Source organism: Nelumbo lutea, chromosome 5, assembly GCF_056320005.1.
Source record: "Nelumbo lutea isolate HS-2025 chromosome 5, American lotus-T2T, whole genome shotgun sequence".
Classification (NCBI taxonomy): Eukaryota; Viridiplantae; Streptophyta; class Magnoliopsida; order Proteales; family Nelumbonaceae; genus Nelumbo; species Nelumbo lutea.
In genome coordinates this window covers 45,212,324-45,234,825 of record NC_142688.1, presented here as the reverse complement: position 1 = coordinate 45,234,825, position 22,502 = coordinate 45,212,324, and the positions used below count along the sequence as shown (strand labels likewise).

At 40.3% G+C, this 22,502-nt stretch overlaps 1 protein-coding gene across 1 annotated transcript in view; it reads right to left on the bottom strand.

Moving 5' to 3' along the window:
- The window catches only part of LOC148852110 (Leucine-rich repeat protein kinase family protein), a 53,951-nt gene that overhangs the window by 14,404 nt on the left and 17,045 nt on the right, over positions 1-22,502 (bottom strand). Inside the window, exons 3-7 of the mRNA XM_088945626.1 lie at positions 2,554-2,686; positions 2,299-2,370; positions 559-702; positions 315-386; positions 133-198 (exon numbers count right to left, since the gene is read on the bottom strand). Coding sequence (XP_088801752.1) covers positions 133-198; positions 315-386; positions 559-702; positions 2,299-2,370; positions 2,554-2,686 — 487 coding nt within the window. The remainder of the gene's footprint in view (positions 1-132; positions 199-314; positions 387-558; positions 703-2,298; positions 2,371-2,553; positions 2,687-22,502) is intronic.

Here is a 22,502-nt window from a genome sequence, read left to right as displayed (position 1 = left end):
ACAGATAAATTATAACTTTGTAACCTTTGTAGTACAAACATGTATGCTTAGCAGAAAAATCATAATTGGACAAGCAAGACTATGATAGGTATAACAAAATGAAATGAAAGAAGAATTAAGTGGTTGATTTACTTGAATATTGGAACTGAAAACAATCTCGATGGAATTTGTCCACTAAGATCATTGGATGAAAGATCTCTGTGACAACAATAAAAGATAATTATTAATATGTATAGCACAGACTAGAAGAGGGGCAATAAATAAGAAGGAATATAAACTAAAACAATACTAGAAGGTGCATAGGGATTCCTCACAGTTCTTTTAACCGCGTAATATTTGCAATCGAATCTGGAATAGATCCACTTAACTTGTTCTCACTTATTATTCTGACTCAAAGATCAAACAAAACAAAATTTTGCAAACCATGGTTAAGTTTATAAGTTGACTTGCATCAAGAGAAAATGCACTTAGAAGGTACAGTTTCCATGAACTTGATATTAACTGTAGCTCTTAGGAGATAAAGCATCAAAAAGCTCATGAAGAAAATAGCAGGCTTACAAATGTTTTAGGCTGAACAATTGACCCCAAGCTTTAGGTATAGATCCACTGAACCTATTGTTTCCAAGATTCAGGTATTCCAGGTTCTCCATACTACCAAGGTAATCAGGTAACACACCAGACAGATGATTATTCTGCAGCTCCCTGCATGATGTAAATGTTTATGATAATGCCTCTCTGAATAACAAATGCACCACCCACAATCAAGTTTGCAGCCCAGCACTCAGGGGAATGAGCCAATAATTGAATCTACAACATTTCAACTTGTCATCTGTTGCACTTTTCATATCATTGAATCTTTGCAGACATAAATCGATTTTCCCCAGGACAAAGCCATGGAAATTGTTCGAAAGAGAAATATGTCTTCATAAGATTTTTATAAAATAAGTAAAAAAGGGTTTTTCTAAATAATAAAGACACCAATTTTCTTTGTTTTTCTTTTAAGACATAATTCACATGAGGAGAGACATCAATTGCTCTGCTGATCTTTTAATTTCTTCTTTGCTGCATAAATCAACAAAATTTACATATTGCAGGCTTCCATAACCTATCATCTAGAGAGAGGAGACACAAATGGATAAATATAAATACTTATAAATGCCTTCTATACTGTTTTAGCTGATGGGACCTTCCCCTGATTGGCAGATAATATTGTACCAGTGCTTCTTAATTGATGATGTAGTGTAGTAGTTTAAATGGGGCCCAGCATTTCCAGACTTCCAGTTTCCTATTATAAATAAAATTAGAGCAAGGTATAAATACAAGGCAAACTACAGATGGCCAGAGTAGATTATATCTGATTGAATCTTTATAATTCACTCCCAGACCCATGAATTCTTAACTACAGAAGATTCTGTCTTGTCACTCCTGTCTTTGCTATAGTGTCAGCCAACTAGCTCATAATTGGAAATCCTTGAGACCCATCAGAGTGAGCAGTTTGCTTGAAAGAACCATCACCATCATCATCCATGTGTTATCCCAACTATATGGGGTCAGTTACATGAATCCTGTTTCGTCGATCCGTTCTATTTAAAGCCATATCCACTGTTAAATTATTAGTGCTTAAATCATTTCTTACTAGTTCTACCCATGTCCTTTTTGGTCTACCCCTAGCTCTTCTAGCCCCTTCCACTTGTAACAAATCACTTCTAATTAGAGTTGTTAGTGTTCTTCTGTGCATGTGACCAAACCATTTTAGTCTACTCTCTCTTCCTCTCTCATTTTATCACCTATTGGAGCTACTCCTAGGTTTCTACGGATGGATTCATTCCTAACCCTATCCTTTCTAGTTTTTCCACTCATCCATCTTAGCATTCACATTTCTGCCACACTCAGTTTCTGAACATGTTGTTTCTTGACTTCCCAACACTCTGTTCCATACAACATAGCTGGCCTTACAACTGTTTTATAGAATTTTCCTTTTAATCTAAGTGGTATTCTCCTATCACACAAAAGTCCAGATGCACCCCTCCATTTTGCCCAACCTGCTCTAATTTTTTGGGTGACATTCTCCTCAATCCCTCCCTTGTTATGAATTATTGAACTAAGGTACTGGAAATGGTCACATTGAGTCACCTGAAAGAATCATATACTAATTTCAGTAAAAACCATATCTACAACATCTAGTTATTACCAAAAACAAAAATATACTCAACCAAGCACCTTATATTGGTGAAAAAAAATTACACATGTACCAACTAATCATAAAGAAAGTGCTAATGTGTCAATATAGGAACTTACAAGCTGATTAAAAACTTCAATTTGGTAATTGACTGTGAAAGAGTTCCTGAAAATCCATTTGATGATAGACTCCTGCAAGGGTGGGCATTCGTAAACTAAATGTACTGCAAAATATACACAAGTTGAACAAATGCCAAAAATCAAACATGAAGATGGAAAAGACATGGTAGTCATTAACCTTTAGCTCATTGATGTATCAGTATACCACTGAAATGACATATATTCTTAGATAAATACAGGAGTAAAAGCACTCACAGGGCTATAACCTTTCCATTCCTACAAGTGACATGAGACCAGCTAAAACATGGGTTCACAAAATACGTATTCCAATCAGTAATTCTTTTATTGGTATCATTCAGATCCTTCAGAAACTCGACTAAAGCTTCACCTGAAACATTTCATTGAAAAGAAAGAACCATTCCATCAAGCTCATTAGATGAGAGAATTAAGGATATCTACCAAAAGCACAAATCCAATCCATACCAGAAAATACAACATTTTTGTTACTTAACCAGCCTTCAGAAGAAATAAATACATTGGGTACACTAATCAGTAAGATTGATGAATTAGCAATTAATGCAAGAAATGCCAATTGGAAAGCAATAATCATCTTCTAATCCTCTAAGCTACCAAGTAATGAACTATACCATTTGATATCTCTCCTTCTCATCCAAAAAATTTTTAACATAATAAAATGCATCATGGAAGGATTTGACTATGAATCCATTGACCCTAAAGGACTTACTACCACTTTACTCGGACTAGGGAAATTTATATTTACTTCATAAACAGACATGCTGGATCATCCAAAAAATTTTTAACATAATAAAATGCATCATGGAAGGATTTGACTATGAATCCATTGATCCTAAAGGACTTATTACCAATTTACTCGGACTAGGGAAATTTATATTTACTTCATAAACAGACATGCTGGATCATGCATCTATCAATCTATAGATAGAGATTGAAATAAGTCACACCTTGGATGTTTCACAGATGGTGATGGTATCAACTCATATGGCCAACCAAGATTCAAGAAAGAAATGGTAGCAGAAAATAAAGCAAATGATATTTAACAAATTCTCCTTTCAGGATAATGAATTCTTTGTTCTCTCATGAAAAATCATGAATGAGGTCCTACATAGAAGAAATGCCTTATGAGTTCTTAAACTTGATTTGGTATTATGCATCTTGTGAGGATAGGGTTATATTATTGGAGGACTTATAGTGGAGGAAAATGCCTTTATAAGATAACTACCCTTATTTTTATTCACTCCATATAGCCCATTGTATAGTGATGTACAAGGTTGGTCCTTCGTGGAACTTGGGTTAAAGATTCTATCCCTGACCACAAAGTTTGATCTCTAGTGAGCACTAGGTCCAAGCCTATCCCTACTTGTGCTTCTTCTTGGTCATTTCTACTTTCCTTCACTAAGACCTTTCTCAGAAAAAGTCATTTGGCCCAAGTCAATCCCTCTTAATGAAGTTTCCTTTTATCTGGGAAGTTTTCCATTTGAGGATCAACACTTGTGAGGTTCCATAAAAATGGAGACCCAATTGATGCTTGTCACCCCACAATTGCTTATTTTGTAAAGATTGTGGTGAAATTATGCACCATCTACTAATCTCTTGCCCTTATGCATTGACCATTTGGGAGCATTTCTTTTCTATCTTTAGATGTAGGTGGTCTCCTCTAAGGGATATTAAATAACTTGTTTAATGAGACTTTTTCCTCTCCATCCAAGAAAAGGGGGAATATTTTATATAGCTTTGTTAGAGATTTTGCCATTCGGTCAATTTGGGAGGAAAGAAATAGAAGAATCTTTATGGAAGCAATAAAAACATGAGGTCTTGATTGAAAACATTACAGTAAAGGTAGTGTATTTGACTAAAATACTTTTGCTTTTTAATCCTTTCTCAGTGGATGATTTGCTAAGAGGTTGGCAATTTATTGCCTTTCATCATCTCTGCTTGCTGCTAATAGAATGGTTCCTCCATTATGCACCCCCCTCCCCACCCCACTACTTGTGAACCGTCTTAAATTAAACTCTGATGGTTGCAGCATGAGAAACCAAGGGCAATCAAGTATAGGGCCAACCTAGTGGATGATTTTCAAAGAGGTAGATAATATATTGCCTCTTCATCATCTCGACTTGTAGCATTACCAAGGATAGTCAAATATTGGGCCAAACTAGGGGGCGTTTTTAGACACTATTATGACACAGTGGCAGCAACATTTTCTAGTCCTATAGGGCATGGAAACTCAACAAGAACAGAACTGTTGGCTGTACTCAAAGGCCTAAGAATAGGGAAAGAACTCAACTACGTCCATCTGATGATGGTAGAGGGGTACTCAAAGGTTGTGGTGGGATGGCTCAAAAGAAGCACATGAGGCCATAGCAATACAGATATGTTATGAGAGATCAAAATTTTGGCCAGAAACTTGGGAGCCATTTTTAACTGGCTTCAAAAATCATGCGACAGTATGGCAGATGTTTTAGCCATACAAGAAGTAAACAGAACACATATGTATTGGGGAATCATTCCTAGGAAAATAACTGATGATGTAATGTAAAAAGAAAAGGAACTTGGGTTAGGTAGCATGGCCAACCTAAATATGGGATGGTTGTCTTAATTGATGTAAATATTCACATTCTATTAAAAAATTAATAAAGGAAGCTTTAGTGACTGATAAAAAAGGGTAAAATACTTAAACTACCCCTAGGTTTTGCAAAATTGACTAACGGCACTCCTATTAGCAGGTTGAGCTGTCAACACACCCAATTCCTGAAGGCCCTGGATTCTCAAGGCTGCTTCCATCAAATTTTAGCTTTACGAACCCTGCTTTTGGAGGTACCCAAGTAGAACAAGGTCTAACCATAATTTCTGAACTTTTTCTACTACTTCCCAATTCCTCCAGAAATCATCAAAGAAGAATTAAGAAAATAAAGCCATGATTTTGACCCCATGTAGAGCCCTACTTAAGATGCATTCTCAAATAACCTCCAAATTCCTTTCCATGCCATTAAAAATTCTGGTATTTCTCTATTCTCATATTGTCTTGTTAGTAAACCCTAGTAGATTCTAGGGTTGAAGTAGAGAAGAAGAAAGAAAAGAGAAAGAGGAAGATGAAGAAGAAGAAAGAAAGGTTTGGCCAGACTAGAAGAGAGTCAAAATCTCCCTACCCTAGCTGACCCACTTGTATTTATTCAAAAACATAGAGTTATAGGAAAGACCATTTTGTCCCTCATAGAAGATGGGACACGTAACTTAAACACAGATACAATAGACCTTTCACTCTCAAGAAAGATAATCCAAAATGACCAAAATACCCCTGACTCGAGCATTCTAACACTCCCCCTCAAGCTGGAGAGTATATATCATATAGTCCCAGCTTGTTAAAAATGTAATCTATTCTTCCCCGAGACAATCCCTTTGTGAGAAGATCTACCCACTGATTTCCTGAGCTCACATGAGATGTGGTTATCACTCCACTTATCACTTTATCTCTTACAAAGTGACAATCAACCTCAATATGCTTAGTTCTCTCATGAAAGATGGGATTGGAAGAGATGTGAACAGCAGCTTGGTTATCACAGTATAGTTTCATGGGTTTGTCAATTGAGAATCCCATCTCTTGAAGCAAGTTCTTCAGCCATACTAGCTCACATGTGGTATGGGCCATAGCCCTGTACTCTGCTTCTGCACTACTTCTTGCCACCACTGTTTGTTTCTTGCTCTTCCAAGTTATAAGATTGCCACCGAGGAAGGTACAATACCCTGTAGTTGATCTCCTATCTGATATAGAACCAGCCCAGTCAGCATCTGTGTACCCTACTATCTCAAGAGTTCCTCCACTTTGGTATAACAAACCACGACCTGGAGCACCTTTTAGGTACCTAACAATTCTCAGAACAGCCTCCCAGTGAGGAACCCGAGGATGTTGCATAAACTGGCTCACCACACTCACAGCAAATGATATATCTGGTCGGGTAATGGTCAGGTAGTTCAATTTGCCCACCAACCTTCTGTATCTTCCAGGATCATCAAACTCTTCACCCGCATCAACACTCAGCTTGGCATTGAGTTCCATAGGAGTCTCTGCTGGTTTAGCACCTAACAAGCCTGTCTCTTCAAGTAGATCAAGAACATATTTTCTCTGACATAGGTTGATCCCATGTTTTGACCTCGCAACCTTCAATCCCAGGAAATATTTCAGCTTCCCCAGATCTTTCGTATTGAAGTGATCCTATAAGAATTTCTTCAACCTGTTGATTCCATTGCTATCACTCCCAGTTATGACAATATCATCCACGTACACAACTAGCAAGATTTTCCCATCCTTTGAGTTATAGCTTAACACAGAATGATCAACCTGACATTGTTTCATCCCAAAGGTTTTCATCACTTCACTGAACCTGCCAAACCAAGCACGTGGAGATTGTTTCAGTCCATAAATTGCCTTTTTGAGCCTACACACTTTGCCAGACTCCCCCTGAGCAACAAACCCTAGGGGTTGCTCCATATACACCTCCTCAACTAGATCACCATGCAGGAAGGCATTTTTGATGTCAAGTTGTACAAGAGGCCAATCATACATAGCAGCTAATGAAATTAGCACCCGAACTGAACCAATCTTTGCCACAGGAGAAAATGTCTCCATATAGTCCACACCATACATCTGAGAATAACCCTTGGCCACCAACCTCGCTTTCAATCGCTCCACACTACCATCAGGAAGAAACTTCACTGTGTAGACCCATTTACACCCACCTGTGTGCTTACCGGAAGGAAGATCGGTGAGTTCCCATGTGTGATTATGTTGTAGAGCAGAGAGTTCTTCCATGGCTTGCCGCCACCCTCGGGAGGCAAGAGCTTCCTGGACAGTCTTGGGAATGGGAACAGATGAGAGTAATGATATAAATTTGCAATAAGAATCAGAAAGGTGAGCAGTAGAAACATAGTGTGAAATGGGGTGAGAAGTACAAGTGCGTTTACCTTTTCGCAGAGCAATAGGAAGATCAGGATCTGAAGGGGAAGGAGCAGTAGTAGGATCTGTCGACAGGGGCTGAAGTGGAGGAGGGCCCGATGCACTTCTGCGGGTATACACTTGAGTGATTGGTGGCTTCTCAGTAGTAACAGGCATAGTATGTGCATCTGTAGTAGAAATAGGAGCTACTGGAAGGATGTCCACAACAGGTACCGAAAGGGGAACCACAGAGGGAGAGGAAGAGACCCCAACATCTGAGAAGAATGGAACTGACTCAAAGAAGGTGACATCAGAGCACACAAACGATTTATAGGATTTTGGGTTATAACACTTATACCCTTTCTGAGTCCTTGAGTAGCCAAGAAAGATACACTTAGTAGCTCGAGCATCTAGCTTGTTTAACCCAGGCCCCAAGTGTTAAACAAAACAAACACAACCAAAGATTCTTGGGGTAAGAGGAAATGGAGATAAAGTGGGAAACAACACGGAGAAAGGGGATTGACTTCCAAGGATTGACATGGGCATCCGATTGATCAGAAAACAGGATGTGAGAACAGCATCACTCCAACAATGTTTTGGGACATTCATATTAATCATCAAGGATCGAGCAGTTTCAAGAAGATGTCGATTTTTTCGTTCAGTTACACCGTTCTATTGTGGGGTGTAGGCACAAGAAGTTTGATGAATGATCCCATGATGTTCTAGGTATTGCTGAAATGGTGAGGAGTTGTATTCTTTAGCATTATCGGAGCGAAGAATTTTAATATGAACACCAAATTGAGTGCGTATTTCAGCATAAAATTTTTGAAAAATAGGGAACAACTCACTACGATCTTTCATAAGATAAATCCATGTCATCCTTGAAAAGTCATCGACAAAGATTACAAAATACTTATACCCATTGTATGACACCACCATCAAGGTAATATAATCCACCTGCTTCATGCCCTCCACCAATCTTCCTCCCCGTCTTGAGATCCTGAAACACACAAGAAGAAGGGTAGAAGGTTACAGAACAATTAAGAGACTTGGTTAATCTGCTGACAGACATAAGGTTAAAAGAAAACTTAAGAACATATAAAACAGATGATAAAGACAAGGAGGAGAGATTAACATCACCAACACCACAGATAGGAGATGTAGAATCATTAGCAAGTGTAACTGTTTGGGGTGTGGAGAAGTGGGAAAGGGAGGAAAATACATCATGAGTCCCAGACATATAGTCCGAGGCCCCGGAGTCAATGATCCAGTGTGAGTCTTTGGAAGCTAAGCAAGCCATACCTAAATGGACAAGTGTGGTGGTGTTCTGCTGAGATGTTTGAATGAACTGCTCATATACTTCACGTGGTACACTCACCATTTCCTTCTTAGAAGCACAAGTAGATGTGGAGATGATTGGGTCAGTTTGCCGACTTTCAGTAATTGTGTCACTACCCTTAGTCCTAGCATGATTAGACCAAATGTTGGGTGCACCACGCAAATCATAGCAGAAATTAACTGTGTGCCCCTCTAAACCACAATGTGTACACTTTCTCTGAGTATTACTCCTTCCTCTTCCTGGACCTCCCCCTGAGTCTCGGCCTCCAGTCCGGCCACTAGCCCTGCTAAACATGTGACCACCACGGTTGCTTGGGAGTCCACTCCTGACACCACCACTTCTATTTCCACGACCACCCCCTTTAGTTGCTACCAAACCAGATCTGTCAGAGAGGGAAGAATGTTCTCCCGACTCAATAGATGTCCTCTTAAGATGAGCAAAGACTTCTTCAAGTGAGGGAAGAGCAGACCCTCCCAACATTTGTGCTCTAACAGGCTCATACTCAGCCTTCAACCCCACAAGAAACTGTCACATCAAGCTACTCACGTTGTTGTTGTTGGATCTGAATATCTGATGTTAGAGGATGATACACATTAAGCTCATTACGAATGTTCCTCAAACTTGCATAGAACTCTTCTAAACTTTGACTCCCTTGCTTCAAATTGAAATACTCTTGGTACAACTGATACACCCTAGTTGTATTGTCTTGTCCAGAGTATAACTTCTTAGCATGATCCCAGATTTCCTTAGTTGTATCTAGGAACATGAAGGTCACACTAATCTTTGGTTCCATGCTGTTCCAGAGTCATGTCATTATCTGTGCATCTACTTGTTCCCAGTCACTGAACTCAGGGGTATCAGAGGGAGGTTTATCCTCTCTTACATGTTTTACCTTCCTCTTGGCCTTCAAGAACACCTCCATAGATTTTGCCCATGGTACATAATTCTCACCATTCAACTTGATGGATGTCAGTTGAACACTTAAATAGTCTGGAGAAAACATGGCACCTGTTTTGTTATCATCCCCATTTTCAAGTGAAGCCATCTTAATTATTTCACCTTCAAATATACAACACAACCTCGCACTCTTTCACACGGCTTATCTCACTTATAACACCACCAATTCCAGCTTCTTTAAATACACATTACACACCACACACTAAGGCTGAAATCACTCAGTCTTCACATCAAACACCTGGGCTGCACACTGCAGGACCATTCACCATCAACACACTAAGACTGAAATCACCCAGTCCTCACATCAAACACTTGGGCTGCACACTGCAGAACTGATTACACACAAGGTATAGGAGATTACTTTTAAATATTTTGAAACATAGATACACCAATCACCACGACACAACCACCACCAATCTACTGCTGTTGTGAACTTCAGCAGTCGACAACTCTTCTTTCAACATACATACGAAGAGAAATGCAGAGGAACACGACTGAGATCCATATCAGTCACACTGAGCACCACCACAATCAACTTTTGAAACAAAAAAGGAAGCATTCGCAGTTCCTTACTTGGACAAACAACAGTAGTGTTCATACCTGTACACATTCAGCCCTCTTCGATACTGAATAGAGGGTTTAGTATACCACTCCAACGACCACCACAGCAACGACCGGAGGCATCCTCACCTCCAGGCCCACAAAACGACAGCTCCTTTCAGCCCCTTATCGAACATCCACTCAGATCAGTCGAAAAGGAAGAAGATGACTGTGAAAGTTGGCGGCGAACCCAGAAGGAGAACAGCAGCAAGAAAGAAATGAGGATACGACCTTACGGCTCTAATACCATGTTAGTAAACCCTAGTAGATTCTAGGGTTGAAGTAGAGAAGAAGAAAGAAAAGAGAAAGAGGAAGAAGAAGATGAAGAAGAAGAAAGAAAGGTTCAGCCAGACTAGAAGAGAGTCAAAATCTCCCTACCCTAGCTGGCCCATTTGTATTTATTCAAAAACATAGAGTTACAGGAAAGACCATTTTGTCCCTCATAGAAGATGGGACACATAACTTAAACACAGATACAATAGACCTTTCACTCTCAAGAAAGATAATCCAGAATGAACAAAATACCCCTGACTCGAGCATTCTAACTTAAACCACTGCATCCCTAGCACATCTCCACAAAATCCTACCCCTCCTCTTCAACCATCTGAAGGTTGTATGGTTAAAAAAGCAACAAACTTGCAGACATAAAGACCATATACAACCAAAAAGTACAAATAATCTTTCCTAAAGGATTGCAACAAGCAGGAAACAGATTAGCAAATGATAATAACCCTCACCCTTAGCTAGAGAGGCAAAGGAAGGGTATTTGTTTTTGCAAAGTGTCCCAACATATTTAATTTTCCATGATGGACTTTTCAACAAAGAGCACCAACCTGGGTTTCATGTGTTTGGACCAAACTTCTTTAAAAGGGAATGACAAAGGGGAGAAAGCCAAATACAAGGAAGAAAATAAGGAAGCACAAGAAAAGATGCCCTTTAGGTGAGGGATCCAAACCCTACAATCTGGTAAAGAAGGACCTAAAAGAAAAGACTCAAGAGTTTTAAAAAGTAAAGGAACCTGATCCAACTCATGATTCCTCAAGTCTCTTCTGAACTCCAAATCCCAACTAATACCATTTAAAGGGGAAAAGGAAACAAATTTCTGAACTGCTTCATTTTTAAACAAGGAAAGGGAGTACAAAGAGGCAAAAAGGTCCTTGGGAGATGAATTACCAATCCAGAGGTTTTCCCAAAACAAAACCTTGTCTCTGGTACACACATCAAATGTTGTTTTCCAGTTATCTGGAGTCTTGGGAGGGCTACACTGGATATGGTTCTAACCTTTGGAATTTTTGCACAAATGGCTGCTCTAAGACTCAAAACTGCATTCTCGTGCTTGCAAGTCTGAGATTTTACCACTAGACCAAGTAATGTCCCCTCTCAACAATCAAAAGTACAAGGCCATTACCCAATGTTGCTCTAAGACTCAAACCTTGATATGGTTCGAACCTATGGAATTTTTGCACAAATGGCTGCTCTAAGACTCAAAATTGCATTCTCGCGCTTGCAAGCCTGAGATTTTACCACTAGACCAAGTAATGGCCCCTATCCTTTATGTCTCAACAATCAAAAGTACAAGGCCATTACCCAATGTTGCTCTAAGACTCAAACCTTTGGCATTTTTTAACACAAAGTGGCTGCCCTCGGACTTGAACATGCATTCTCATGTTTGCCGGCCCAAGATTTTACCATTTGCACCAAGTAATGGCCCCTTGTTAACAATCAACAGTGAAACCCTAAAATTGAACATAAACATATATTAGAATATAATAGGATGTTTCAAAATGCAAACTAATAGATAAACTCAAAGTAATAATTTTACAATAGGGTGCTTATATTGTTATTATTGTTTCCTGGACAAATCTGCCTCGTTGCCTTGATCAGTGCATTTTGTATAGTTCATTGCGCAGTGCAAGGGTAAAATCTTAGGCTGGAAAGTGTGAGAACATAGGTTTGAGTGTGGGAGTGACCACTTTGTGGAAAAAAAAAAACAGAAAACAAATGCTAAAGTTTAGGTCCATATCCAGTCCAACGCTCCCAAGAGTTAAGACCGTGGATACATAATAATGGCCCTTCTATGGCATTCAGGCTAGGAAGCCCGACAAGGGAACCTTTTCACCTAGGTAAACACCTAGATAATGCCTTAACAACTATGACTGCTTTCATTTCCAGCTAGCAGATTCTATTTAGGAATGACAACGGAGTGGGGTAGGGCCGAGTTTTGCATACCCCGTCCCCAACTCCAAACTCAATTACCCTGCCCCATACCCCAATGGGGATAAGAAATCCCAACCCCATCCCCATCCCTGTGGGTGACATGTAGAGATAAAGAGAGTTAACTGAGGACTATTTTTGTACTTTTACCTTCTTTCTTGTACAATAGTTTGTTTTGTGCACTATATTATGTATATTAAGGGAAGATTTGTCCTTTTATCATTTTAATATAAATATCATTCTCTTGGGTGCCAACAGTTACTTTTGATACACCCACCAAACTGTCCTCTTCTCTCTCTCTCGATCTAACTCTGACATGGTATCAGAACAGGTCACGATCTGATCTGCATAAAGCTTCTTTTATACATGTGTTCTCTCCGTCCTTCGGAATCTCCCTGAAAGTATTTGGGAAACCTACAAGTTCCCTTGAATCTCTTTTCTAGGGATGCTTCAATCAGATCTATAAAGACCAGATTTCTTGAATGTTGTGCCATCAGAAATATTTTTCTCCCCGGATTCCTCTTAGAAACATCAGATCGGCCTGAATCTTTAGATCTAGTGTTTCCTAGAGGAGTACTATTGATCCTCTTTGGTTTGGTTTGAATCGGTTTTGATCTAGAAGGCTTTTGATCCATTTATGTGTTGGGCAGACTGATACAGTTTCCTTTTCTGGACATCGACTAAAAGGTACTTCTCTCTACTTTCTGACTCAAAGTCTATCTACTCTTTTGGAAGTGTGAACTACTGTTCTCTTTCCTTTTAATGGTGTCAGAAAGAATGGATGCTCTCCCTATCAATTTCAATGGTATGAACTATGCTTTGTAGAAGTTTAATTTTCAATTCCATGTTGAGGCAAAGGGACTTTGGGGATACTTGGATGGGTCTATAGTTAAACCTGATGATTCAGACATTAAGGCATTAAGGCCCTTAATCAATGGAAGATTGAAAATGCAAAAACTGCATCATGGATCGTAGGATCAATTGAAACTGATATTCCAATTCCTATGAGGGGATATCGGACTGCATGTGAGATGTATGAGTGCCTTGAGAAAGAATACCTACAATCAAACACCTCTAGATAGTATCAAATAGAAGTTGATATATTTTCATATCATCAAGGAGAAAGGAAAGTTCAGGAATATATGCAGGATTTATTAATCTCTGGACGGAGTATGAGCTAGTGCATATGAGAAAGGATCCCTTAGATTGTTGTGTGAAGTATATGAAAGAGCATTTTAATAGAAGGAAGATTATGCATTTCCTAATGCATCTCATACCTGAATTTGAAGTTGTCAGATCCAATATTCTTAGCCAAGGGACTCTTCCTGATCTAGATACTATCCTTGGGGAAATCTTGAGAGCAAAAACCAGGTTTGTTACACAAACTACTCTTGATTGAAGAAAATATTCAAACCCAAGGAGTTTGGGTATGTTGTCTCACACTGCAAGAAGAACACATGTACTTATTTTAAATAGTCCAGACATAGCACTACAAAATGCTCCACTAGACCCCACAAAGGTAGTGGGTTAAATCAGAAGAAAGAAACCTATAAAGCTTATCAGACTTCCATAGAGTTCAGATGCCTCCTCTTCTATTGCTTCAGTGATTGGAAAAAATGATACTTCTGGTGGTATATCTAAAGAAAGGATTCGACATCTCATGTCCTCGGTCATCTCTTCTGCCTTTATGGCTATTGATCTGTCTGGTAAGTCTCCTACCTACTACCCTTCATCAAATCACCTTTGGATTATTGACTCTGGCACCTCTAACCACATGATGGGGGCCACCTTTGGTTAGTATCCCAAACCCCAAATCCCTAATAAACACATTGTTACTACAAACGGTGAAAAATTAGATATACTTGGTTGTGATGATTTACATTTGTCTGCCTCTAAGCCTTCTTCTTTTCACCTACCCAAAACCTTTTTGTACCCAAGTTAACCACTAACTTGATTTTTGTTGGCCAACTTGTAGAAAATGGTAACATTGTCTTGTTTTCCTCTGATGGTTGTTTGATACAAGACCAACAAACTAGGGAGGTGAAGGAGAAGGGGCTTAGATTGGTTCGGTTGTTCACTCTAGAGTTTGAGAATAAGAAGGCTTATTCTATTTCTACTTCTTGTCTTCTTTCTACTACTTCTAGTTTTGAGTCTTTTAGTTATAAACGCCTTGGTTACCCTTTTCTAAGAAACTTGATCACAAGGGAGGCAGCTAGCACCATTATGAATCTCATAAAACATTTTTCCTTCATCTATCCTAAACAACACTTTTTCATTTTCAATCCCTCCACAAATCTCCAAACCTATCTATGCTCAGAGTTTTTGGTTGTGTTTGCTTTGTTCACCTTCCACCCCATGAAGACACAAAGTTAACTGCACAGGCAACTTTGTGCGCCTTTGTGGGGTACAATCCTGATCACAAGGGATTTCTTTGCTATGACCCCGTAGCCCGCCACATTTGGATTTCTTGTAATGTAATTTTTCTTGAAAATGTGTCTTTCTTTGAACATGTTAAATTTCCTGCTCCATTTACCTCTTTGTTGCATAGCTTTGATTCTACAGATACACTAAGTGCACTGACATCACCCCTGCAGCAACTATAAAACTTACTTTAGGAGGCTACGATCTACATCAATCTCAATGCCCCTCTCCTCTCTACCACTAGCTGCTAATCTAGTCACTCCATTTGTTCCTGTAATTTCACCTGAACCCACTAAACCCACTTTGGGTTGTTCCTCTATAATTTCTCATCCACCTAACCATTATGGTTTCTCACTAGATCATAGCTCCTTTTCTATTGTTTTATCCACCACAAACATTCCCAAATCTTACCAACAGGTTGTAGCAATTCCACATAAGATGCCATGGACTCTGAGATCCAAGCCCTTCTTGAGAATGACACCTAGGACCTAGTTAAAGCTCCACCTAAAGACTCTCTCATTGGTAGTAACTAGGTTTACTCTATGAAGTTGAAGTTTGATGGGGGCCTAGATAGTACAAGACTAGGCTTGTTGCACAAGGTTATAAACAGGAGTACGGTATAGATTATGAGGAGACTTTTGCTCCTTTAGCAAAAATGACCACCCTACGACTGTTGTTGTCTATATCTACAACAAAACATTGGACAATTCATCAGGTGAACATAAAGAATGCATTCCTACATGGGTAATTGAAGGAGATTATGTACATGAAGCCTCCTAGATATTACACAAATCCACATCTTGTTTGTCACTTAAAGAAGTCTCTATATGGCCTCAAACAAGCTCCTAGGGCCTGGTTTGAGAGATTCAGATCTGTTATCACTGATGTCGGCTTTATTCAGAGCTCTTCAGATCCTTCCCTCTTTACCTTACATCGGGAACAGAGGGTGACAATTCTACTTCTCTATGTTGATGATATACTCATTACAGGGAATGATGTAGAAGGAGTTTCCGATTTGAAACGACTACTCAGTGAATCTTTCAAGATAGAAGAACTTGGGTCCTTGACTTATTTTTTGGGGCTTGAAGTAAACCGTAATTCTTAGGGTTACTTTGTCAACCAACATAAATATGTGGTTGGTCTTGTCAGAATGGCCAATCTCAACGATTCCAAGATGGTTGATACTCCATCGGAAATATCTTGAAGATCTTACTCTCTATCACCAGCTAGTAAGTAGTCTAATCTATCTTACCACAACTCAACCGGATATATCTTATGCAGTCCAACTTGTGAGTCAGTTTGTGTCATCCCCAAGACAGACAACCACGCTTGCCTATAGTCCATCAAATTATTAGATATATAAGGGGGACTTTATCTCACGGCATATTCTTCTCCTCTTCATCCTCCATTAGCCTCACTGCCTATGCGCATGCTGATTGGGCTAGATGCCCAGACACCTAACGATCTACTATACGTGGATGTGTGTTCTTGGGCAACTCTCTCATTTCATGAAAGTGCAAGAAACAATCCACAACCACTGAAGCTAAATACAAAGCCATGTTCTCAGTGTGCAGTGAAATTATATGGCTTCGAGCTCTCCTACATGACATCCTCAACAAGACATCACCCTCTATTCCTCTCTTTGCAGCCAATGTAAGTGCAATCAAAATTGCATCAAACCTTGTACTCCATGAGAGCACAAAACATATCGAAGTTGATTGCCACTTCATTCGTGATCTACTTACAAGTACTATTTCTCTTCCACATGTGTCCTCCAGCCTCCAACTTGCAAATCTATTGACAAAGGCAATGACTTGACCTTGACATATATTTCTCATGGACAAACTAATGCCTATTCCAAGGTATTAGTTTGACGGGGAGTACTGAGATAAAGAGAGTTAGCTAAGTGTTATTTTTGTACTTTTACTTTCTTTCTTGTACAATAGTTTGTTTTGTATGCTATCTTATGTATATTAAGGGAAAATTTGTCCTTTTATCTTTTTAATATTGTAGAGAACACTGAAGTGGGCCCCACAGCTACGGTCTCACTGTGTTCATAGGGTAGAAGATATTCTAGTCTGCCTAGGGTTAGCTATTGGTCATTTAGTTGTTTAAATTGTTATTTATTTCAGTCTTTGTTTTACTCTATTTGTTATGTAAAGACTAAGGGCAGATCTGTCCTTTCCATGTAATGAGCATAACCTATAAATATTAATTAAAGTGGCGGCGGCAGAAGATGATGCTTCTACTCCTCCTTTCAACCCTTGTGTTCTACTGCTTCTTCTCCCTCTTTCTCTTCTCTCCTCTTTCTTTCTGCTTATCTTCGATCTTGAGATTCATTAGGGTTCAAGACTGATAACAGTCCTAAACTTCTAGTTGGTATCAGAGCCAAGTTCTCTCATGTGAGTCTAGTCCAGCCAACCACATGAGAACCATCTAAGGCTGGAAGACTGAGAAAGCAGAGTTCGTTGACTGGTTCTTGGAGATCTCCAGAGGATTAGCAGTTGTTTGAAGAAGTATCACAGTTGTAGCAAGTTGGTGATCAGGAAGAATCAGAGAAGGCTAGGGTTCGGGTAACCTTGGTAGGCAGCAAACTGCATTCTACTGTAAGTTTTTTACTTTCTGAGAGAAGTAACATCAGAAAAGATAGGTTGGACCTATCCAGTAAGGGTGGCCGAACCACTCTAGGGTTTTATCTCTCTATTCTCTAGGGTTTCTCTAGGGTTTTGTCCTATCCCTACGGCAAACCCTAGTATTAGGCCGAAACTTGTGATCTTATTCCTGCGGAAAACCCTAGAATTCTCCTCAACATTGATCAGTTTTAGGGTTTCATATTAACCCTAATACAAACCTTATCCGTAAGGCTCTTAGGACTGATTAAAACCTCGAATTGGCTTCAGCATATCAGATTGCCCTTCAAACTGTGTTTCAGTCTTCTTTTGGGGTTTCAAACACTTTTGAAGGGGTGAAAACAGTTCGGACTGTTGCTGTTGTGTGTGGTTATTGATTTCAGATCAGTCTTATATATATTTCATGCACATCTATCGTGAGTACAGAGTGGTTCTCCACTGATTTTGTGACTGTTGTTGGGACTTCTAGTGCTGGTTTTGACTGTAGTAACCATAATCTTTGATACTTTTGGTTCTTGACTGAAATGGAGCTTAAGAATCAGGCAGAAGGCAGTTTTGGGAACAGCAGTTATGGTGGTGGTTCTGAGACAGGTTTTCAGATTACAACCGTAAAGTTTGATGGATCAAACTACTTGGAATGGGCCCAATCAGCCATGATGGCTATTGGGGGAAGGGGCAAAGTAGGGTATCTCTTGGGAGATGTAGCAGAACCTTCCAAGGGAGACCCTACGTATATCAAGTGGGTCCAAGAAAACTACTTGGTTATGACATGGCTCTGTAATTCAATGCAGCCCCATATCAGCCGAAATTACTTATGGGCAAAGACAGCCAAGGAGATATGGAATGTGATGAAAGAGACTTACTCCCAACCCCTTAATGTTGCCAGAGCATATGAGTTGAAATGTGAGGTGAATGCCCTTAAACAAGGAGAGAAACCGGTGTCGGTCTATTTCTCTAACTTGCAATCCCTGTGGCATGAGATTGATCACTTAGAGACTCTTGAGTGGGAGAGTCCCAAAGATGCTCAGATATATAGAAAGCACATTGAGACAAATAGAGTGTTTAAGTTTCTGGCAGGACTGAATTCAGAATATGATATTGTGAGGCAGCAGATCTTGACCAGAGATAGTGTGACCCTCTCTCAGGCATACTCCTTAGTGCACAGTGAAGAGACCAGGAGGAAAGTCATGATGCAACCTCAGCCGCTTACACCTACCTTGGTAGCTGTCAAACCCAAAACAGAGGGTGATTCAGAGAGGGACAGAAAGAAGGAAGATAAAAGGGATGTGGTGTGTGAGCATTGCAAGAAACCTAAACACACAAAAGAAACATGTTGGAAGCTGCATCCACATTTGGTCCCGGCAAAGTTGAGAAATAAAAGGAGTAATGCTCATGTGGCTACGACTACTGATTCAGCATCCTCATCTGGCACGAGAGGCACACCATTAGAGACCTTAGCTGCAGTTCGGACAGCTCTAATACAATTGGAGAAGGAAGTTGGCAGTTCAGCTCAGTTACCGCAGTCATCATCAGCTCCAGCTACATTGGCATTTGCACACTCAGGTACTCGAGCCTCAGCCTACCATGCCTCCGCTCCAGGTACTACTGAACCGTGTTGGGTAATAGATTCAGGTGCATCTGACCATATGACCAGCTTGCCCTCTCTGTTTACTACTTATCACTTATCTTCTGGTAGGGATAAAGCATCTATAGCTGATGGCTCTCTTGTCCCTATTTCTAGCAAGGGTGACATCAAACTGTCAAATACTATATCATTGTCCTCTGTCTTGCATGTTCCTAAACTGGATACTAACCTCCTTTCTGTCAGTAGCATTACCAAACATTTGAACTGCTCAGTAATTTTCTTTCCTGACCGATGTGTTTTTCAGGACATGGAGACGAAGAAGGTGATTGGGACTGGTTGTGAGACGAATGGGATCTATCTGCTCGGGGAGAGTTCTCGTCGGGAAGAGTCAGTGGATAAGAAGTTACTTGTTTCTCAAGTTGTGAGTCCGGTTATGTTGTGGCATAACCGATTGGGTCATTTATCTTTCCGGTCCTTGAAGAGTCTGTTTCCTACTTTGTTTGAGTCTGTTGAGTCATCTCAGTTGAAGTGTGAAAGTTGTGAGTTGGCTAAACATTGTAGAAACTCTTATTCATTGAGTAATAAAAGGAGTAATAGTTCTTTTGATATTGTGCATACTGATGTTTGGGGGCCATATCACATTCCTTCTATGGGGGGGTATAGGTATTTCTTGCTATTTGTTGATGACCACACCCGTTTTTCATGGGTTTATCTTATGCGATCACGAGATGAGGTGCCTGTCCTGACCCAAAACTTCCACCAAATGATCCTAACACAATTTGATGCCAGGATAAAAGTACTTAGATCTGATAATGCAAAGGAATACTTTGCTAAGCCATTGGCATCGTACCTCCTTAATAATGGGGTTATCCACCAGAGCATGTGTCCTCATACACCTCAGCAGAATGGGGTTGCAGAGAGGAAGAATAGGCACATATTGGAGGTGGCTAGAAGTATTATGTTTACCTCCAATGTCCCTATTCGCTTCTGGGGTGATCCTTACGGCGGTATATCTTATTAATCGGATTCCTTCTCGGGTTCTTGATATGAAACCTCCTTTTTCCCTTCTATACCCCAATGAGGAGTTGTTCACTATTCCCCTCAAGACATTTGGTTGTACCTATTTTGCTCAGCTTCTTGGTCCCAATCACTCCAAGTTTCAACCCAAGGCCTCCAAATGCATCTTTCTTGGTTATGCACAAACTCAAAAGGGTTATTGTTGTTATGATCCTGTCTCAGGGAAAAAGTTTGTATCCATGGATGTCACTTTCTTTGAGGAGACACCCTACTTTTCTCGGGTCTCTCCTCAGGGGGAGAGTAGTGAGCGTGGAGATTTGGGTCTTTTTCTTCAGGGGGAGGAGGAGTGCAGTGAGGACAGGGTTAATACCTTTGGGGTTGTTCCCTTACCTATTCCAGTTGATGATGAGGGCTATAGTAGCGAGGGTGGTCAAAGGGATCGGGAGTTGAGAGTCTATCATAGGCGATGCAGGCAGATTGATCCTGGTCATCAGCAGTCCCAGCCAGCTACAATCTCTTATGTGGCTCCAAGTCCAGATATTACAGTCCCAGGGCCCACAGAGACTCCTTCCATTGTTGCTACCTCACCCTCTGCAGATGACCTTGACCTTCCCATTTCCCTCCGTAAAGGAAAACGGCATTGCACCACATCTACAACCCACTGCATCTCCCAGTTTTTGTCCTATGATCGTCTATCTCCCTCCTACAGGTCCTATTTCACCTCTGTTGCTGATGTCCCTATTCCGAGAACAGTGCAAGAAGCCCTATCAGTCCCGGAGTGGAGAGGTGCAATGCAAGTTGAAATGGATGCCCTATTGAAAAAAAATACCTGGGAGCTAGTTGACTTGCCCAAAGGAAAGAAACCAGTTGGATGCAGGTGGGTATTTACTGTGAAGCATAATGCGGATGGTTCCATTGAGAGGTACAAAGCTCGGCTAGTTGCAAAGGGGTTCACTCAAACTTATGGTATAGATTACTTGGAGACATTTGCCCCGGTAGCCAAGATGACCACCATTCGGGTTCTATTATCTCTTGCAGCAAGCTACACTTGGCCTTTGTACCAAATGGATGTTAAGAATACTTTCCTGAATGGGGACTTGCAGGAAGAGGTCTACATGCAGTTGCCTCCTGGATTCTATGATACAGAGGCAGGTAAGAAAGTTTGTCGGCTCAATAAGGCTTTGTATGGTTTGAAGCAGTCACCTAGAGCTTGGTTCGACAAATTCAGACTAGCACTTGGGAAGTTCGGTTATGTATAGGCCCAATCAGATCATACATTATTCATCAAGAGGGTGGAATCGTCACTGATACTACTTGCAGTTTATGTTGATGATATTGTGGTCACAGGAAACGACAACCATGAGATTGAGTCCCTCAAACAGCTTCTTCATCAAGAGTTTGAGGTGAAAGATCTTGGTACACTACGGTATTTTTTGGGTATTGAGGTTGCTAGATCTAAGCAGGGGATCTTTGTCTCTTAGAGGAAATATGTGTTAGATCTCTTGGCTGAAACTGGAAAGCTAGGTATCAAACCTGCAGATACACCTATTGAACAGAACCACAGGATTAATGCAGAGAGTGGAGAGCTGCTTGAAAACAAAGTTATGTTCCAGTGGTTAGTTGGAAAGCTCCTATATCTATGCCTTAACCGACTAGACATCAGTTATGTCGTTAGTGTTATCAGTCAGTACATGCATTCTCCTAGAACCACACACCTTCTAGCAGTAGAAAGAATACTAGCATATTTGAAGAGATGCCCGGGTAGAGGTATACTGTTCAAGAATAATGACCACATGAAGGTGGAAGTCTATACAGATGCCGATTGGGCTGGGAGTGTTGATGACAGAAGGTCTACCTCTGGATATTGTGCTCTTGTGGGAGATAACCTGGTTTCTTGGCGGAGTAAGAAACAAAGTGTTGTCTCTCGATCCAGTGCTGAAGCTGAGAATAGGTCAATGGCTAATGGAGTGGCTGAAATTCTTTGGCTGAGATCACTACTTGAGGAGTTGGGTGTTGAGTATGAGAAGCCCCCGATGTTGTATTGTGATAATCAAGCGGCTATTAATATAGTACACAACCCAATGCAACAAGACAGGACTAAACATATTGAAGTTGATCGACACTTGAGGTAGATCTATCCAAGTTGGGAATGATAAACATTTATTCCCAACTTGAGGGGGAGTGTAGAGAACACTGAAGTGGGCCCCACAGCTACGGTCCCACTGTGTTCATAGGGTAGAAGATATTCTAGTCTGCCTAGGGTTAGCTATTGGTCATTTAGTTGTTTCAGTTGTTATTTATTTCAGTCTTTGTTTTGCTCTATTTGTTATGTAAAGACTAAGGGCAGATCTGTCCTTTCCATGTAATGAGCATAACCTATAAATATTAATTAAAGTGGCGGCGGCAGAAGATGATGCTTCTGCTCCTCCTTTCAACCCTTGTGTTCTACTGCTTCTTCTCCCTCTTTCT